The following is a 20,429-nucleotide window of genomic DNA, read 5'->3' as shown; positions in this document are numbered from 1 at the left end:
ATCCCAAAAGCTTCAAGTACCTTTGAGTTTCAAAATCCATTAATAATCTAAATTTACTGAATATTTTTCCAGATTTTTGGCAATATTGGTAATTATTGCCAAGATATGAATAATGATGGCAAGACCAGCATCTATTACTTAACCCCTATTACTCTTAGGAATCAGACAGGTAGCTGGTTTATTGAACATTTGTAGTCTTCAAAGTGAATGTACTCCAAAGCAGTTGTAGATGAGGACTGTTCCAATATTCAACTCCGCGATAATAAATGAACATGATGGGGAAGTTAGGGATACTTTTCATGGCTAAGCTAACCACCAAAAAACTCCTATTCACCCTGTCCCCACACACATATTTACTAGTACATATATTTAGTAGGTGCTTGGATCCTGAAGCCAGACAGCGATGCCTCAAAAGTAAACACTTCTCAGCAATTCTGTATTTCTGAAAGCCTGATAGCGGGCAAAGACAAAGTTAAGGGTGGTCATGTAATGATACAGCACAGAAATGAGACCTTCAACGCCTTGTCTCCATTGACCACCAAGTACCCATTGATACTATTCCCATTTTCTAGAATATTTAAATATTAGGAGGGTAATCCAGATTTTAACCATCTGCTGGATCCAAAGATTTTTCCACAAATTCTCTCTAATTCTCCTATCTATCAAGCTTATGTCCTCTAGTCATAACCATCTCAAAGAAGGGGAAACATAGTTCATATCTCACTATCCACCCTCAAATTTATGAATACTTTGAATGTTCCCCCACACCCCACTTTCTCTGCTCCAAGGAAAATAAACTAGGCTGTTTAGTCCCTCCTCCAAATGAAGTGCTCCATCCCTGACTATACTGTGGTGAAGCTGCTCTGCACCTTGTACAGTGGATTCCAGTTAATTGGGAAACATTTCAGCCCAATTAAGTCACTGCCCCTTTTAGCCGACTAAAAAGGTTGGGGACTCCTGCATTAAGGTTGTAGACACCCAAGCAGAATATCAGATGTTGTTCTCCTACTCTGTGCCTGGCCCCAACATGGCAATGGCAGAGGATAGTAAAGTCTGTGCAGGAATACGAGGATGAGTTGAAGTAACGAGCAACAAGCGTGCCAAGACTTAGTTCAGATAAAAAAGTAAAATAAAATAAATGATTCGATAATCCGTACCTGAACATTAAGTAAATTGACTGCAATTTTTTTAATAATTATAAAACATAGAAGGAACCAATTCTCTTAGAGCTTATGGCAGACATTTCTGGGGGGAAAGAATACATGTAATTATTCTCATTCACAAGCTCTATTTCAATAATACATTTTCCACTGAATTTATCCAGTTCCCTTTTTGAAAACTAATGACCTTTCTTCCATCTTTCTTGTAGGTAATGCTTGCCAGATTGTCATAATTCACTACGTTAAAACACATCTCATTTGCTATTCCTTTAGTTCATTACTTTAAATCTGATTTTAATTACAGATCTTCTAGTGAATGGAAACAATTTGACTATATTTACCCCATAAAACATAGTTTTCCACAGCTTAAAAACCTTTTTTTCCCCAAAGCCTTTTCTCCAAGGTAATCCAATCACAAGCAAGAGAAAATCTGCAGGTACTGGAAATCTGAGCAACACACACAAAATGCTGGAGGAACTCAGAAGGCTAGCCAGCACCTAGGAAGAGTACAGTCGATGCTTCGGGCTGATGCCCTTCAGCAGTACTCCAAGGTTAATCTTAATATCTTTAGTGACTTCACATTACCAAAATTCTTCTAAAAAATCCATCATTCCAACAAATGTTTCTTTACCCACTGTAAGATTCTCACATACTTCCTATTCCTAGAGTGTGATCTTTGCACTGGAGACAAAGAACCAGTTATAATAAACATAACCATAGTCAGAGTACCATAAACAAATACAAAAATAGTTAGCAATATGGCTACAAAAGGGATTTTAAAAAATAGTTACTCCGGTAAAGATGAGAGTATCTGTTGGGATTAGTGCTGTGGCCATTATTGTTCAATTTCAGATGAAATATTTGCCCTTGGGAATCAAAAATGTAAATTCAAAACTTGCAGACACACCAAATATTAGAGGCATTAGATTCTACACTACTAGGTATAATTAAGGCAAATATAAATTGATTTTTGGACTACTAGGTATCAAAATGCATATGAAGAAGACAGAAACATCAGAGGTGAAGGTCAAGATCAGAATGATATGATTTTATATGGAATGGCAGAACAGGCCTGAGAGGCTATATGTCCTTCAGATATTCCTTTTTTTTTATTGCTATGATTTTATTTTTGGAAAAATAAGCACTAGGGCACTGAATGATAGTAGGATCAGGCTTAAAAGTAAATGATACTGTTATCAGATGAATAGTACATTTGGGGCGGTATCATGCTTAAGCATTCTCTTGAGATCAGGGATGACATGCATCCACTTCTGAGTTACCGATGAGTTAATATGTAAATTGTACATTCCAACCAATGGGTAGGTGTGCATGACAGCAAGGGCAGGTGGGTAATTTGGGAGGCTGCGTATCCTTTGATTCCTTATATGGATTTGTAAGGTCCTGGTGAATGGATTAGGCTGTCAATGCTGGGGACATTGGTCTGGAAGAGTGTGCCAACATCAGTTTGCTTATCATTCCAGTGGATCTATTCTAAAGGTATCCTTCCAGTGCTCCAGAGGTGCCTGCAATAGGTATCCCAAGCCCCAGATGCAATAGGAGGATCGGAATAACTGCTACCCCACGTGAAATAAATTTGGTGTTCTGTTTGGGGTCTTGATCTTCAAACACTATTCCTTGGTCAGATTGAGTTGCACTGGCACTTTTGAAGGGAGTAATGATTTTCATCATCAACCCTTACCTTCAGTGAGAGATCACTCCACATAGGAAGTGAAAATGAACTACATTTTTCAGCATCTCACAATTAATCTTTATTGTCAAGAGTTATATTGTGCACAGTAGGCAGGCTGATAGAATACCTTCATCTTACACATACTGAGTGCCAGGTGCCTCCTCTAATTTATATCAGTGGATGAATCAATAACTTAGAGTTCAGCCTTTAAAACATATGCAAGTGCCTCCTGTGTAATGCAGCTCAATTACTGAAGTTGGGGTAACATTAGTTTTGGTATATAGCATCATAGGTTGAACAACTTCCCTGTTAATTTTGTTGACTGGCTCCTCTCAAAACACAAGCTTATTGAAGGTTAAGTGGATCACTATAACATGAAAAATTGAGAAAAAGTACAAGTGACTTAAGACCATAAGATACATTAGCAGAATTAGGCTATTTGGCACATCTGCTCTGCCATTTCATCATGGCTCATCCATTTCCTTCTCAACCCCATTCTCCTGGCCTTTTCCCTGTAACCTTTCATGCCCTAACCAATCAAGAACCTATCAACCTCCGCCTTAAATACACCCAATAACCAGGTCTCCACAACTGCCTGTGGCAATGAATTCCATAGACTCGCCACACTCCAACTAAAGAAATTCCTCCCATCTCCATTCTAAAAGGACGCAACCCTATTCTGAGGCTATGTTCTCTGGTCTTAGACTTCCCCACCACAGGAAACATCCTCTCCACATCCACTCTATCGAGGTCTTTCAACATTCAATAGGTTTCAATGAGATACCCCCTCATTCTTCTAAACTCCAGTGAGTAAAGGTCCAGAGCCATCAATCGCGCCTAATACAATAAGCCTTTCATTCTTGAAATCATTCTCGTGAACCTCCTCTGAACCCTCTCCATTAACAACACATCATTTCTTAAATAAGGGGGCTTAAACTGCTCACAGTACTCCAAGTGAGGCCACACCAGTGCCTTGTAAAACCTCAGCATTACATCCTTGTTTTTATAGTCCAGTCTTCTCAAAAATGAAAGCTGACATTTCATTTGCCTTCCTCACTACAGATTCAACCTGGAAATTAACCTTTAAGAAATCCTGCACAAAGACTCCCAAGTCCCATTGCACCTCTGATTTTTGAATTTTTTCCCCATTTATTAAATAGTTTATGCTTTTACTCTTTCTGCCAAAGTGCACGACCATACACTTCCTGACACTGTATTCGATCTGTTACTTCTTTGCCCATTCTTCTAATCCGTCCAAGTCCTTCTGCAGACTCCCTGCTTCCTCAACACTACCAGCGCCTCCACCTAACTTCGTCTGCAAACTTGGCCACAAAGCTATCAATTCCATCATTCAAATCATTGACATACAACACAAAAAGTGATCCCAACACAGACCCCCGTGGAACACCACTAGTCACCAGCAGTCAATTAGAAAAGGCTCCTTTTATTCACACTCTTTGCCTCCTGCCATTCAGCCAATCATCTATCCAATAATACCATGGGCTCTTGTTACACAGCCCCGCATGTGACACCTTGTTAAAGGCCTTCTAAAAATCTAAGTTCACAACATCCACCAATTCTCCTTTGTCTATCCCGCTTGTTATTTCTTCAAAGAGTTCTAACAGATTTGTCAGGCAAGATTTTCTCTTATGGAAACTATGCTAACTTTGGCCTATTTATCCCGAAACCACATCCTTAACAATTGACTCCAACATCTTCCCAACCACTGAGGTCAGGCTAACTGGCCTATAATTTCCTTTCTTCTGCTTTCCTCCCTTCTTGAAGAGTGGAGTAGCATATGCAATTTTCCAGTCCTCCAGAACCATTCCAGAACCTAATGATTCTTAAAAGATCATTATAAATACCTCCACAATTTCTTCAGCTACATCTTTCAGAACCCAAGGGGGTAGTCCAACTGGTCCAGGTGCTTATCGACCTTCAGTTTCCCAAGCACATTCTCCATAGTAATAGCAACTACACTCTCTTCTACCTCTTGACACTCCCAAATTTTTCTGCATACTGCTAGTGTCTTCCAAAGTGAAGACTGACACAAAATACTTATTCAGTTCATCCACCATTTCCTTGTCCCCCTTTACTACCTCTCCAACATAATTTTTCAGTGGTCCAGTATCAGTTCTCACCTCTCATCTACTCTTTGTATATCTGGAAAAAATTTGGTATTGTCTTTGATATTGTTGGCTAGCTTACCTTCATATTTAATCTTCCTCCCCTCACCCATCACCTTAGATGCTTTCTGTTTGTTTTTCAAAGTTTCCCAATCCTCTGACTTCCCACTAATTTTTGCTCTGTTATATGCCCTCTCTTTTGTTTTTATATTGGCTTTAAGTTCCCTTGTCAGCCACTGTTGTATTATCCTGCCTTTAGAATACTGCTTCTTTGGGATATATCGGCACTGTGCCTTCCAAACTGCTCCTAGAAAATCAAGCCATTGCTGATTTGCTGTAGTCCCTGCTACTGTCCCCATCCAATCAACTTTGGTCAGCTCCTTGCTCATGCCTCTGTAATTCGCTTTAGTCCACTGTAATACTGATACATCATACTTTAGCTTCTCTCTCTCTCAAATTGCAGTGTAATTTTACCATATTACGATCACTACTAGAACAGTACAGCACAAGAACAGGCTGTTCGGCCCACAATGTCATGCCAGCTATAAAGTAAATCAAAAACACCCAAACACTGATCTCTCTTACCTACATGTCCATATCCCTCCATCTTCTTTCCAACCATGTGCCTAACCAAATGTCCCTTAAAAGCCTCTAATGTATTTGCCTCTACCACCATACTAGGCAGTGCATTTCAGGCATCCACAACTTCAAGTAAAAAACTTACCCCTCTGAGTAAATAAAATTTACTAGTTCATCCGTACATATTTTAAAACAGCAATGTACCAGTGTGTAGATGTTAGCCATTCATACTGAGGAATGGCCAATGGTGAGTGTTTTGTCCTGCATGTGGAGCTGAAATCAACTATGATACATGCCACGAAAGAATTGTGGAAATGTGCTCCACAGGAAATGACACTTCAACCCACCATATTGACACTGGTGAAAAGGGTGATCAAACCTTATCCCAATTTACTAGATTCAGATTTATTCAGATTCAGATTTACTTATCACAAGTACATCAAAACATAGAGTGAAACGCATTGTTTGCTTTAACAACCAACACATCTAAGGGTCACCACACATTCCAATGCCAACGTAGCACCTTCAGCAGAAAAACACAAACAACAACAATGATAAAATAACATGGCCTGGAACATCAATGCCCTTGAAGAGAAAACCTACAAAAAGTAGCAGATATGGCCCAGTCCATCACAGATAAAGCCCACCCCCCCAACCATTGAGCATATTTATAAGGAACGCATCACAGGAAAGCAGTATCCATCATCAAGGCCCCCCGCATCCAGGCTACGCTGTCTTCTCACTGTCGCCATCAGGAAGGAGGTACAGAAGCTTCAAGACCCACACCACCAGGTTCAGGAACAGTTATTACCCCTGAACCATCAGGCTCTTGAAGCAGAGAGAATAGCTTAATTCACCCCTACACTTAACTGATCCACAACCTAAGGACTAAATGTTACTGATACTTTTGTTATTAATATTTATTGTTTATTATTATTTTTCTTTAATGTATTTGCACAGTTTGTTGTCTTTTGCACATTGGTTGTTTGACCGTCTTAGTCGTGTATGGTTTTTCATTGATTGTACTGTGTTTCTTCTTTGTATCTATGAATGCCCGTAAGAAAATGAAATGAATCTCAGGGTAATATATGGTGACATACGTGTTCTTTGATAATCAATTAATTCACTTTGAACAGAAAGGAATGCATCTCCAGGACAGACTGCCTTCAGACCTGCAGTCCTTAGCCCTAGAAACTCAAGCACCGTGCCTCCAACTTCGAACATCGGCATCTTCTGGGTATCGTCGTTAGGATTCGCTAAACACAGGTTTAACTTTTGGGCCTCAACTTCTGGACTTGTACTGACCTCAAACCCTGGTGAAAGAGATGGGGGGAGGGAGGGTTTATCAGCCCTCATGACTCAAAAGTTCAAAGTATATATGCTATCAACCTGAGATTTGTCTCCTTACAGGCAGCCACAAAACAAAGAAACCAAATAGAACCATTAAATAAAAAGACCATCAAACACCCAATGTGCAAAAAAAAAACCATACACACAATAAAAGTAAACAAATAACACTTAGAACTAAAGTTCATGAAAGTGAGTCCACAGCCACCAAGCCAGTCATCACAGCAGCCGATTGAGGAGCCTACTAGTTGCAATAGCCACAGCCTCAGTTCAGTGCAGAGACAAGTAAACCCAGCAGAGCAGCAAGCTGAACCGGCCCGTCCCTCGCACTTTCATTTGACATTTTTAATCTGGCTTGATGCTTAAATCGTCCAAACCTCGGGTCATTCCTCGCAGTCGGACCTAAGCCCTGCTGCTTCAAAATGCTCTCGGCCCCAGGCCCCACGGACTCGATTCAACCCATACCCGATCTTTCCAATTTGGCCTCACCACAACCAGACTACACCTTCGAGACTTCAGTTCACACCACAAAAATACCAGGCCACACAGGCAGTTCAACAACTCAACTCTGAAAGGAAAGTTAAAGACAGTCATTATATCTGAAAAAAGTGCGATTAATACAGTTTTTTTTTGTTTTGTTTGTTATCAACAAGTCATCACTGTGTTTCAGCAGCGCCATCTTTAACCGGAAGTCCTCTCCTCCAGACTCAGTGACTTCAGGCTTCTACCACAGTACTCACCATTCTCTGGACTTCAACCTTTAGCTTTCCCATCCAGACATCACTGATGTCTGGTATTGACCCCACGACTTGCTGATCACAGATTCGAACTTCGGGCCTCATCTTCCGGAGACTTGCACAGACCTCCGACCCTGGTGACCTAGGGGTTCACAGCCTCATGTGACTCCCGCCGAGTACAGACTGCCAACCCGGGACTCGCTGACCTGGGGGTTGCTAGTCTCCTCAGTGCCTGCCAACTCCAGGATCACTGTCCTTCAACTGAGGAGTGCTCCAACCTGGACTCTGAACACCAGCTCCAGCCTAGGCTCGTCATTTACTGCCTCTGACCCTAACTCCCATTCAGCTTTGTCACTAGACCTAACCTAGTCAAACATCCTGCTCTGTCCCCAAAACTACCCACATGAACCTGAAAAAAAAAACAAGCAAGCCTGAGCCATGTCATCGGTGGACATATCAGCTCAGTGCCATCTTTCTATTCTCAGTTTTCAGCTTTATTGGATCAAGTTGGCACATTCTTTCATTGATTTTGTTATGGTTATTATTCTATTATAGATTTATTGAGTATGCTTACAAAGAAAATTAATCTCAGGGTTGTATATGGTGACATATCTGTACTTCAATAATAACTTTACATTGAACTTCTAAATCTCTACTTAGCCACCTCTGTTCTAAAGAAAGCAACTTTAGTCTAGTCAATTTTTCTTCAACAGTACATTGTTCCATTCTGAAGAATCTCTTCTATCACATACTTCCTGCAAGTGATCTAAACTCTAAAATGTATTTTAGTTGGAGTCATGCCTTGGCCAGGTTGTACACCATATCTTTTATTAACGACTAAACCTCCCTGCAATGCAACACAGAATTTTTTTAAAAGCATTTTCCGGATGTAGGCATCACTGATAATAAGTGTTCATGTCTCACCTTTCAACTATCCTTGAGTTGGTTGTGGTGAGACATATTCTGGAATAACTACAGTTTTTCTGGTAAAGGTGCTCCCATAAAGTATTCCATCACTTAGATCAGATGAATGTATTTACATATATAGGATTTTCTATTCCTTCATATCACACCAGTCACTATGCATTACTTACTCTTGTTTGCTGACCCCAGATGCATTCCTCATTCACCTTTGGGATGAATTCCATGTGTCAGTTACCTTCCCATCCCACCTATCCAGTGATATGATTTCTTCCTCACGCAAATCTTCAACTCCCTCATCATGCCTCCTACATTTAAGTGTAAATTACTGTTATATACTAGAAAAAGAAAGGCAGACTAGCACTGCATACTACTGTATCCCATTGCAAATAGCACCACTATTACGGCAAACTGCCTCTTTCCCTCGGATCTTGTGGGCTTATAAGCTTCTTATGAAAGACTGATCAGAAACTAGTTACTAAAAATCCACGTAGATCATGTTAAATGCACTGTCTCCCCTCTCCCCCACCCTCCCAGATCTCATGTTTATTGCTCAAATAATTTCTGTAAAATTTACCGGACATATCTTTCACACAACAAATGTAGGGTGACTGTGTTTGATTAATCCATGTCTTTCCAAATGTTGATTTAAATTGTATCTCAATGTGTACACAACCTACATCAGGCTGTCTGGACTATAAATTGCACAGTCTAGCATTTCCATCATTTTCAAATAATACAACAAGAGCTTTGTGGTTTCTGCCTCAGTCTCATAACAGCCTAGAATATAATTTTACTGGAGTCCAGTAATCTATTGAATTTCAAGAATGCTAAACCCTTCAGTATTCTCCCACTCTGCTTTTGGTATTAATATTTCAGAATCGTGCTCAACAAGATCTAAAGCATCCCTCACTACACGCTTTCCACCTCCATGAACATCATGTTATTTGCAGACTAAGCAGTCTTAAGGGATCTACTCTTCTATATGTTTCACTGCAGTGGTTTACTCCTTCTCAGGAAAAGGCAATAAATGACGGCCAATATCAATATTCACAAACACCCCAAAAAATTAAGCATGGAAAGAGGCCTTTCACCCACATTAATCTGTCCCAGCTCCTACTAAAGCAATTAATCCAGCTGTCTGCTCTTCCCCTATATCCTTACCAATAATTTTTCCTCAACTATTCTTCTAATTATTCTTCTAGTTACGTGAACTGCTACTCAAACATGTTGTCAAAAGTTAGTTATCCAGTCAATATTATCTCAAATCTCCTAACTCAATAATAAATTTACTTTGAACTTTGCTCTAACAGCATACCCCAATTTTCCACTGGAAGGCAGTAAGGAGTCAGAAATTTAGCTCAGGGTCAGGAAGATGAGCAATATTGTTAAGAATCTGATTCAGCCAGAGGCAGAGGTTGAGAAGGGCACATGCTGTGATGGTGTGCTATGTGGAATAAAGTAACAATATTCATTTTCCTCATACCCAACTGGAGGAAACTGTAACTCATCCATACCCAGACTTTAAGTACAATGATAACACAGAGTTAATCAACTTAAAACAAGAAGTGAGCCATCATCAGAATCATTCATCATATGACATCATGAATAGAAACATTTTGATGAAAATCAACATGGAACCCAACAGGATGTCTGGAGTCAAGGTGGGTAGACAATCACTTGTAGGAAATACTCAGGTTGCACCTAGTTAAGTAAAAACAAAAAACTCAACTAAACTGAACTCAACTGAACACAGCAAATCTGCAGAGCTTAGAAAATATAACCTAGCTCTTAACTGAGTTTAATTCTTAAGAGCAGTCTAAGAAATCACAGGAACAGGCTTTCAGATGAGAATTTTAAAAGCAACTTCAACTGCCATTGTAGCTGACATTAACAGAAGTTGGAAAATATGCTGAAAGGTGTACATTCAGGTCTACATTCCTCCCTTTAAATTATGGCTTCCCAACCCTTTTTCATTCCATGGTATTAAGCAAAGGATCTGTGGACCCCAAGTTGGGAACCCCTGCTTTAAATGAAAGATTAATTTTGTTTCGCCAGCTACTGTTGTTTTCTACACAATAATGACTACATTACAGAAATAACCCTTGAATATGAAGTACTTTGACACTCCAAAAATGGAGATATGCCCATATAAATTTTTTAACTAGACTTTTTTAAAATCAATTTCATTATTCGCTGTGCTATCTAGTTTAGATTTTATCCCAATTCATTTGCCTGATTTAGTGAGCTAGTATCAACTGCTTTTTCTTTTAAGAAAAAAGGGGTATGTAGCAGACACAATGACAACTGGGCAAAATGAAACATTAAGATTTGAAATTATCTAGAGCTTATTTTGCCTTGGAAAAAGAAGGCTGTTCATTTAAACCCCACTCAACAGACTTGAGGACAAAAAGCTAGGCTGGCAAATTAGTGGGGAACTCTTCCACCATTAGAAATGCCATTCCTTGAATGATACATAAGAATGTCCACGTGGCATTGCTCTTAAGAACAGCAATGAAGAATAACATTCATCATCATATTGCTGTTCCATACACAAATTAGCAGCTACATTCTTAGTGAATATACTTCAAGAGGCACTTAATTTGCTGTAAAGTACAAGAAAATCCAGAGATAATGAAAACTGCTGTAAAAAAGACATTTTTAGAAATTACTAAATCATAAATATATTCATCAAATCCCACAATGAATTGCAGACCTGTAGTGAATTTTGAAGGAACTGTGAAGAGTGAATGAGGAAAAGAAGGGATGTTATTCAAGGAGATGAGATTTCTGGCCAGAAGAGAAGGCAGAGAAATTAAAATAATTACTGGGATTTTTTGCATAGAACTCTAAACTATCATCTCTAAATTTAGGAATCAAGACTGTGATACTGAGAAATCCAGGACAAGAGTTAGAATAATTCAAGCAAAATCTGCTTCTAACTGATACAATGAGATTCGGATTCACCTTATTCACCTTGACAGTGCTTAGCAAGATAAGAGCCCACGGAATTATAGGGAAGTTACTAGCATGGGTGGAGCATTGACTGATCGGCAGAAAACAGAGTAGGAATAAAGGGATCCTGTTCTGGCTGGCTGCTGGTTACCAGTGGAGTTCCACAGGGGTCGGTGTTGGGACCACTGCTTTTTACGATTTAAGTCAATGATTTAGACTATGAGATTCATGGATTTGTGTCTAAATTTGCCAATGATACAAAGATAGGTGGAGGAGTGGGTAGTGTTGAGAAAACAGAGAGCCTGCAGAGACTTGGATAGTTTAGAAAAATGGGCAAAGAAGTGGCACACAAAATACAATGTTGGAAAGTATATGGTCATGCACTTTGGTGGAAGAAATACATGGGCAGACTATTATTTAGATGGGGAGAGAATTCAAAATGCAGAGATGCAAAGGGACTTAGGAGTCCTTGTGCAGGATACCCTAAAGGTTAACGTCCAGGTTGAGTCAGTGGTGAAGAAGGCGAATGCAATGTTGCCATTCATTTCATAGGAGCAGAGATGTGATGTTGAGGCTGTACAAGGCACTCGTGAGACAACACTTGGAGGACTGTGCACGGTTTTGGGTGCCTTATTTTAGAAAGGATATACTGACATTGGAGAGGGTTCAAAGAAGATTCACGAGAATGATTCCAGGAATGAAAGGGTTACTGTATGAGGAACATCTGGCAGCTCTTGGGCTGTATTCCCTGGAGTTCAGGAGAATGAGGGGGGATCTCATAGAAACATTCCGAATGTTAGAAGGCCTGAACAGATTAGATATGGCAAAGTAGGAGAGTCTAGGACAAGAGGGCACAACCTCAGGAGTGAAGGACGTCCATTTAGAACAGAGGTGTGGAGAAATTACTTTAGTCAGAGGGTGGCAAATCTGTGGAATTTGTTGCCATGAGTGGCTCTGGAGGCCAAGTCACTGGGTGTATTTAAGGCAGAGATAGATAGATTCTTGATTAGCCAGGGCATCAAAGGCTATGGGGTGAAGGCAAGGGAGTAGGGATGACTGGAAGAGTTGGATCAGCCCATGATTGAATGACAGAGCAGACTTGATAGGCCGAATAGCCTGCTTCTGCTCCTTTATCTTATGGTCTTTGCAGTGTACCCATCCCTCCCCAACTCCGCTAATGAAAACTAATTTGTTTTCCCTTTCTCAGTTCTGACAGTGTCTCAGACCTGAAATAAACGTTGCTTCTCTTTCCCGTTTTAATAATCATTGCATCAAATTTCAAGGTATTGCAATTATTCTCAAGGTTAGCCTAGCTGATCTTCAACTGTGATAAAAATCTTTTCACACTATAATGTCTCATATTACAAACAGAAATGTCTATTAAGTCTTTGATGAAACATCCTATAATAGTGTTGCTATTTTACACATTAGGAAACCAACGGTTATTTTGGCAGAAGAAATACATTTACCATATAAGCCACATTTTCTACATCATAAAAAGTGACTACATTTCATAACTATTTCATAGGCAACTAATTCAGGACATGAATGCTGTATATTGCAGATTTTTTTCTGGAGAGACATTGGATTTAATAATTGATAATTCTGTCTAGAATTTTCATTCAATGAACATTTATATAATAAAAACAGACAGATAATTAATTTACTCTTCTGAATGCAGGCTATTTTGTACAGAAGCACAAGTATAACTGATCACCAGCACACTGATGCAATCACGAAGAAGGGATGCCAGCAACTACACTTCATTAGGAATTTGAGGAAATTTGGTGTGTCACCAGAGGCTGTAGGAAATTTCTACAGATGTACAGTGGAGAGCATTCTGACAGTCTGGTATGGAGGTACCACTGTACAGCATCGAATAGAGCTGTGGAGAGTTGCAGACTCAACTAGCTCCATCATGTGCACTAGCCTCCCCACCATCGAGGACACCTTCAAAATGCAATGCCTCAAGAAGGCAGCATCCATTTTGAAAGGTCTTCACTGTCCATCAGGAAGAAGGTGCAAGAGCCTGAAGACACACAGTTAATGTTTTAGGAACCAGCTCCTTCCCCTCCTGTCAGAATTCTGAACAGTTCATGAACCCATGAACACTACCTCAATATTTTGCTCTCTTTTTGCACTATATATCATAGAATGAGCATTCTCACCCAAAGTGTGCTCTACTTCCTTAGAAGTTTGCCAAGATTCTGCATGACGTCCAAAATTTTGATAAACTTCTATAGAAGGGTGATGAAGAATATACTGACATTGCATCACACCTGGTATGGGAACACCAATGCCCTTGAACAGAAAATCATACTGAAAGTAGTGGATACAGCCCAATCCATCACAGGTTAAGCCCTCCTCACCAATGAGCACACCTACATCTTGCACTGTCATAGGAAAGCAGCATCCATTATCAAAGACTCCCCACAAACTAGGCCAGGTTCTCTTCACACTCCTACTATCATGAAGAATGTACAGGAGTCTCAGGACCCATATCAGGTTCAAGAACAGTTATTACCCCTCAACCATCAGGCTCTTGAACCAGAGGGAATAACTTCGCTCACATTTCTGATCAAGATGGCGCTAGCGAAAGATTCCTCGAGCAACATCTTCCACATAGTCAATTATTTCACTTTTTCTACGACTTTTACTTATTCTTTTTATCTTAATTGAGCTTCACTTTCAAGGATTCTTTACCTCATGTTCTCTATATCTAATGCTTATTTATCTTTTTTTTCTCTTTTGTATTTGCACAGTTTGTTGTTTTGCACACTGGCTTTTTGTCTGTCCTGTTGGGCATGATCTTTAATTGATTCTACTGTGTTTCTTGGAATTACTGTTTCTGCTTGCAAGAAAACAAATCTCAGGGCTCTATATGTACTTCGATAATAAATTTACTTTGAACTTTGAAAAGGCTGATTTCAACCTTGATTCCGAAATAAGTTCTGAAATTTAGACTTTACAAATCTGCAAAATATTCAAAAAATTTAAAAAATATGATATAAAGTACTCTTCTTGGAATATGTCCATGGGATCTTATTATTAATGTAAGTCAAGGGTAAAGCTTGGTTAAAAGAATTAGTCTGGGATCTAACTTTGTACTGTGTTAGTGAATCCAAAGAGTAAATCCACAGTGACGAGGGGCTTTTGAGAGTCCGTGAGAGTTAACTGCAAAGCTATTTTTTCTAGTCTAACTAGAAAGCTAATAAGACTTGATCTAACAATCCAAGCAGTTGCCACTTTGACACCTTGGCAGGGCACAAATACATACAGGGCTTATTGAGTACCTTTAAACATTTCTGTGAGCAGCAGCAGTTATTTGTTTACTCAGCATAATTTTAAATAGAAATGAAGGAAAGACAAATTCATTTATGTAGAATATACAGCACAGAAAGAAGTCAATTGATTCTACTACCCTGTGCTGGCATCTATGCTTCTCTCAAGCCTCCTCCATCTAACTTTCCTAATCAAAGCAACTAGCACAATCTTCTCTCCCAGGTCTAGATGGCTGATTTTTAATTTCCTATGGCAGCTGCTTTCTCACTGTAGTCTCACTAAAGAAGTTCCTCATCCATTCACCATTTAATTTTTTGATGGCAATCTTCTCGTGATGCTTCTAGTTCCTCTCTTCCCCACAAGTAAAAATGTTCTGCATCACAGAATCCTTGATAGTTTAGAAGTTACTCATCGTGTCACCTTTCACTTCTTGTGACAACTAATGCATCATGTATTCAAGGATCAAAAGTTCAAAGCACAAAGTATACAACCTTGAGATTCATCTTCTTCCAGGAAGCCATAAAACCAAGAAACACAATAGAATCCACGAAAAATCCCACGCAACAAAGACGGTCAAACGTTTAATATATGAAAAGAAGAAGAAATCATGCAAACAACAAAAAGTAAACATAGAACATGAACCGCTGAATCCCCACAGGTTAGTCCATAGTTGCAGTCAGTCCAGCGGCAAGCCAAGTTCAGCCAATGGCTGCAAGGCAACAACTGCTCTCGAACCTAGCAGCGAGGGACTCGGTTCCTGCACCTCCCACCCGATAGTGTCAGTGCGAAGAGCGGGCAATAGGTAGGTTTCAGGTGGGGGATTCTGGCTGATAAGGAGAATTAAGCTGAGCTCCGGTTCGGCCTCAACACCTTAATCTTTTTAATCTAGCACTGTGCTTAAATGACTAAACATTGTTTTTTTTTGCTCTTTGGTTCGGGCCCCTCCACTTCATTCCAGCCCAAAGTTTCAATCTGTCTGATGTCTACTCCAGCAATGGTTGCCACAGCCATACCAGAATTCTCAAGAATACAGTTTGCCAAATACTTCAAGATACCGCAAAAACACTAGATCACCAGATGGTTCAAAAGCACAACTCCCAAAGGGAAATTACTGGCTGAAACTGCAGTAATTGAGGTCCAGGAAAGGTATATTTAGTAGAATAGTTAGTAGTAACTAAATGAAGAATACACTGAAATACTTTTGGTTAGTCCCAAAGGCAAAAGAGATAAACTCCTTGAAACAATATCCCTCAAAAAATCGTTGACAGAACAGCTTTTTTTAAAACTACACTACTAAACTGTGGAATCCAATACCTAAAACTATAAGGGATGCATACACAGTTAGCACTTTTAAACAGCAGCTCAAACCTACTTAACTTTGCTTTTAACTTACCATCTTTTTGTCTTTTATTTTCATGTTTTTTCATATTTATATTTATTTTTATACTTGAAGTTGTATCCCATTGTAAAGCACTTTGAACTATATTACTTGTATAAAAAGTGCTCTATAAATAAAGTTGTTACTATTATTCGTTTTGTTAGCTGCCCGCAAAACATCGCGTTTGTCACCAGTGCCATCTTGTGTTCATCAGCATAATCTCACAGCTCTGATTATAAAATCCATTTGCAAGATTGATGCGCAGAGGCCAAAACTGCAATTACTTTAACCAAAGTTCAGTACGAGCTTAAAAAAAAAGCTCCTCCAATTTTCAGTTGCATCCCTGTAAAAATAAAACCTAGGACTAGTTGCTCTCTTTGCAAACTTATTGGCGTACTACTGAATATTTTTTCACTTTCAGCTGTTTCTGCTACTTTACAAAATTTAAGTATCCAAAGTTTTAATATACACTTGTCTTCCTCACCAAAAAATATGTTGCACTTTCTTACTGAAAATACCCTGCAGGGCCCTGACTAAGAGAAAATATGAGCAAGTACACAAATGTCGACAGTTTGGTACATACAGTAACTTAGAACTCAACATTCCAGTGTAAACACAGAGGTTGCTGCCAGTTGTTTTTCATCCCCATTACTGCTTTGAAACTTTAGACTTCTTAAAGTCTGGCAAAGTGGAAGAAAGTTGTAGAGATTCCCTATCTGACTGGTATACAATACCAAGGATATTCTCCACCTCACTTTTGAAATATAGTTATAACAGCTATCTGGCTGGTTTCTAACACTGATAATTTTTATTTTCTCCAGCAAATTATTGTTCAATTAAGCCACTATTATCATCCTCCAGAACTCTTTCAAAAAGCATGCAAATTTGAACGAGCCTAGCCAACATGTTTTATCTTCTGGATTTTATTAGTTTATTTAATTCAGTATTATACTCAAGAAATAAAATAAATGTTTTGTATCTTTTGTTATTATATATCTGTGATACCCTTTAAAGGCCAAACGATGACATGATATGGATATTTATTGTACTTACTTACAAAGATCATAGAACTCACGATATATCTTGTCGTCTTAACCTTGCTTTTCAAGTCTTACCTTTGAAACATTATCACACATTCTGTGGATTATGGCACAAATAGGCAAAGAATAAGATTCCAATTACAAGTGTCTTTAATGTTAAGTAATTTTTTAAAAATCTTATCTTCCTTGGATGACTCATTCAGTCTTGCCACCATTAAAAAATGCAAATTATCAATTTCAAACAAAACACAAGTCCAGTGTTGATCAATATTCCTTCTCCAACCAACACCCTCAAAACAAAAGAACATCCTGGATCATCCTGCCATGCACAAAATAGTTGGTATGTTTCCTGCATTCTGATGGACAAAAATTCATACTGTGAACCACAGAAAAAGAAAGATGTAATTTTAAGTTAATAACATCTGTGTTTCAAAGAGACAATTTTTCAGTTGAATGTTTTATTCAATTTATTTTAACTAAAGCAATAACATTATATTAAAGCTTTAAAAAAGAACAAACTCACTTTAACAGTTTGATCAAGAGATGCTGTTGCAACACGAGACAGGGGACCTCCAACTCCACAGTGTATGTCTGTCACTGGCAAGGTATGACGAGACCAGACATACTGGGGTTCAGGAACACGAGTATAGCTGATCTGCAAAAGACTAATTAGAAAATAAAGTTAGCACTTCACTAACTTATTCTGATCTATACAGCATCAGTAAACACAATATAAAATAGGAACAAAATTTAAATGTACAAATACAAGGGCAGCAGCACAACATGGCATAGGCCCAGGGATGAAAGGAGATGGTTTCTGACAGACAAAAGTACTTGACAAAGAGAATGCTCAATAATGTTATTGGACTTCCAAGACAAGACAGTCAAGATCAAAATCAAAATAATTCAGTTGTGCTCCGGAAGGATCACATCAAGTGAGCTACTGGTCCTTCATCTAAATTTGTCTCTTGACTTTTTACTTAAAAGAAAATTCGACATTTACATAGAAGTTATTGCCAAGCAACCCACTTTAAATTAAGTCTGAATACTGCATTTGAAGCAAATTAGTTAGTGCAAAACTGAAATCAGAAGAGGATCAAACAGGAACAATCGCCAACTTTTGCCAAATGCTCAGCAACTGATACCAGTGAAATTTATAGCAGCAGGAACTCACAATTCCACAATTACACCTATTAATTTTCATTAAGACTTCTCATCGTTCACTATAATGAAAGGAGAATATCCTACTGTGAGAAATACTTAATAGAGAGAAGGATTGAGTTCAACAGAAGTTGCTAAACTGTAGATTTTTCAGATGCTGACAAATAGGACAACTCGTTATGATGATAACTTGGAACTTGGTCCTTCTAATTCTATTAGCAGATAGCCTGCCATTTTGGTGATCAGGCACCGTCACAAATAGCACTCCAGCTGTGACGTAACTTGTGTTTTACACCAGGGGTGGTAAATCTTTTTAAGTGCATGAGTACAAATGGTGATATTTCTAAAAAAAAATTCTCACACATGCCATGGTAATTTTGAGCACAGATTATCAATAGTTAATGAACTACTAACAATAATTATGGACTTGTTTTTTTAAGGAAAAGGGATGAGCACTATTTCTTACTTACATGTGATCCTTGCTTTCCTAATAATAGAAGTATAATCTCTCTCTCTCTCTCTCTCTCTCCCTCCCTCCCTCCCATAGGATGATGATGGTTCCTTTCAGTCAGTTAGTGGGGTGGTACCCCACTCCTCAGAAATGAACAACGTGTGCGTGAGTGGATTTTAGCTGAGTAGGGGGTTGCACAGGTCCAGACCCACCCTCTCAACATCCCCTCCCAGATCCAGTAGCATGGTGGGGTCCAAGACGGCTGGGGGAAGTTCTGTTGCAGTGAATGGCCAGACCAAGCTTCGACGCAAGGGATGCCCTTTCCGCACTTCACGGCACATGTTTGCTAGATGGCCGTTAACCCTACGAGAGGATTCATCCGCCCTTTGACAGGTCTTGTTTTTCATCCTGCAGGGTGTCTAGCCACCCTCCTCACCAGGTAAGTCTGGTGGGGGAGCCGGTTTAGTCGCTGACCACCCGACCATGCGACAGGTAGTACTGGGTTACATGGTACCAGTAGCACTCAGACGAGTGACCTGACTCGTAAAAAGTATAATAAGAGACAGATTGAAATAATTGAAGCATTTTAGAAACTGTTCAAACATGATAATTTTTTTAAAAGGTATTTGAAAAATAACATAATTTCTAAATAGTATAGTTATTGTAGCCATTTATTATCCAAATACTGATGTGTATACTAGATCAGCAAGGATTTCAAAAGATGTCTGCAGAGAGACAGGATTGTTGCAAGCAGACGATCATTAGCAGCAAACTACGGAAGAAGCAGAGAGAACAAGAATGCCCAAAGCAATGAGAGATTTGTCTGTCATCTTGCTAACAACACTGAAATCAACAATCCACAGCAACTATGGAACCGGTTCAAGAATGCAATGTCTGAAGATTTCTTACAAATGGAGAGGAGAACTATCAATGATCCTAACATTATGATCGATGAGAGGCATCATGGACAAGCTCTTCTGTATTTACAAGAGAAACTTGAGAACTTGGGCAAAACACTTGAAGAACATAACTTGCCGACTCCAAGAAACGGTACAATTACTCAAAGGGCTGGCAATCTGAAATTATTGTGTGAACTGCAATACAACAGAGACAAACAGCAGGAATTTGTTTCACAGAATGAGACCCTATTGAATAATGAGCAAAGAGAAGTATATGAATATGTGCGCGACTGCTTGGAAAGGAATCTCTCTTCAATGATTTTAATTGATACACCAGGAGGAACGGGCAAGACATTTATCATCAACTTGATCCTTGCTAAAGTTAGGGGAGATGGAGGTGTTGCTATTACTGTAGCATCATCCAGTATTGCAGCAACATTGATGCCTGGTGGTACGACAGCGCATTCAAGGTTCAAGATACCCCACAAAGTCAATGAAGATGCCCTTTGTAACATCGATAAAAACACCAATACTGCAAATTTACTCTGAAATATGAGGCTTATTGTCTGGGATGAGTGATCCATTATTAGGAGGGAGAGTTTCGAAGCCATGGACCGGTCTCCTTATGATGTATCAGCAAAAATGAGGCCTTCGGGGGTATTTTAACCATTTGCTGTGGCAATTTCCATCAGCTTCTAGCAGT

The 20,429-nt window shown here is 39.2% G+C and overlaps 1 protein-coding gene across 2 annotated transcripts in view; it reads right to left on the bottom strand.

The window, feature by feature from the left end:
• Positions 1-20,429, bottom strand: part of wdr18 (WD repeat domain 18) — a 190,118-nt gene that overhangs the window by 146,916 nt on the left and 22,773 nt on the right. For both annotated transcript variants that reach the window (XM_072244516.1, XM_072244518.1), the window contains exon 4: positions 17,739-17,880. In XM_072244516.1, the coding sequence (XP_072100617.1) occupies positions 17,739-17,880 (142 nt within the window). The remainder of the gene's footprint in view (positions 1-17,738; positions 17,881-20,429) is intronic.

This window comes from Mobula birostris, chromosome 26 (genome assembly GCF_030028105.1).
Source record: "Mobula birostris isolate sMobBir1 chromosome 26, sMobBir1.hap1, whole genome shotgun sequence".
Taxonomy (NCBI): domain Eukaryota; kingdom Metazoa; phylum Chordata; class Chondrichthyes; order Myliobatiformes; family Myliobatidae; genus Mobula; species Mobula birostris.
Note: the sequence above shows the minus strand (reverse complement) of the source record. Positions and strands in the feature narration are given on the sequence as shown.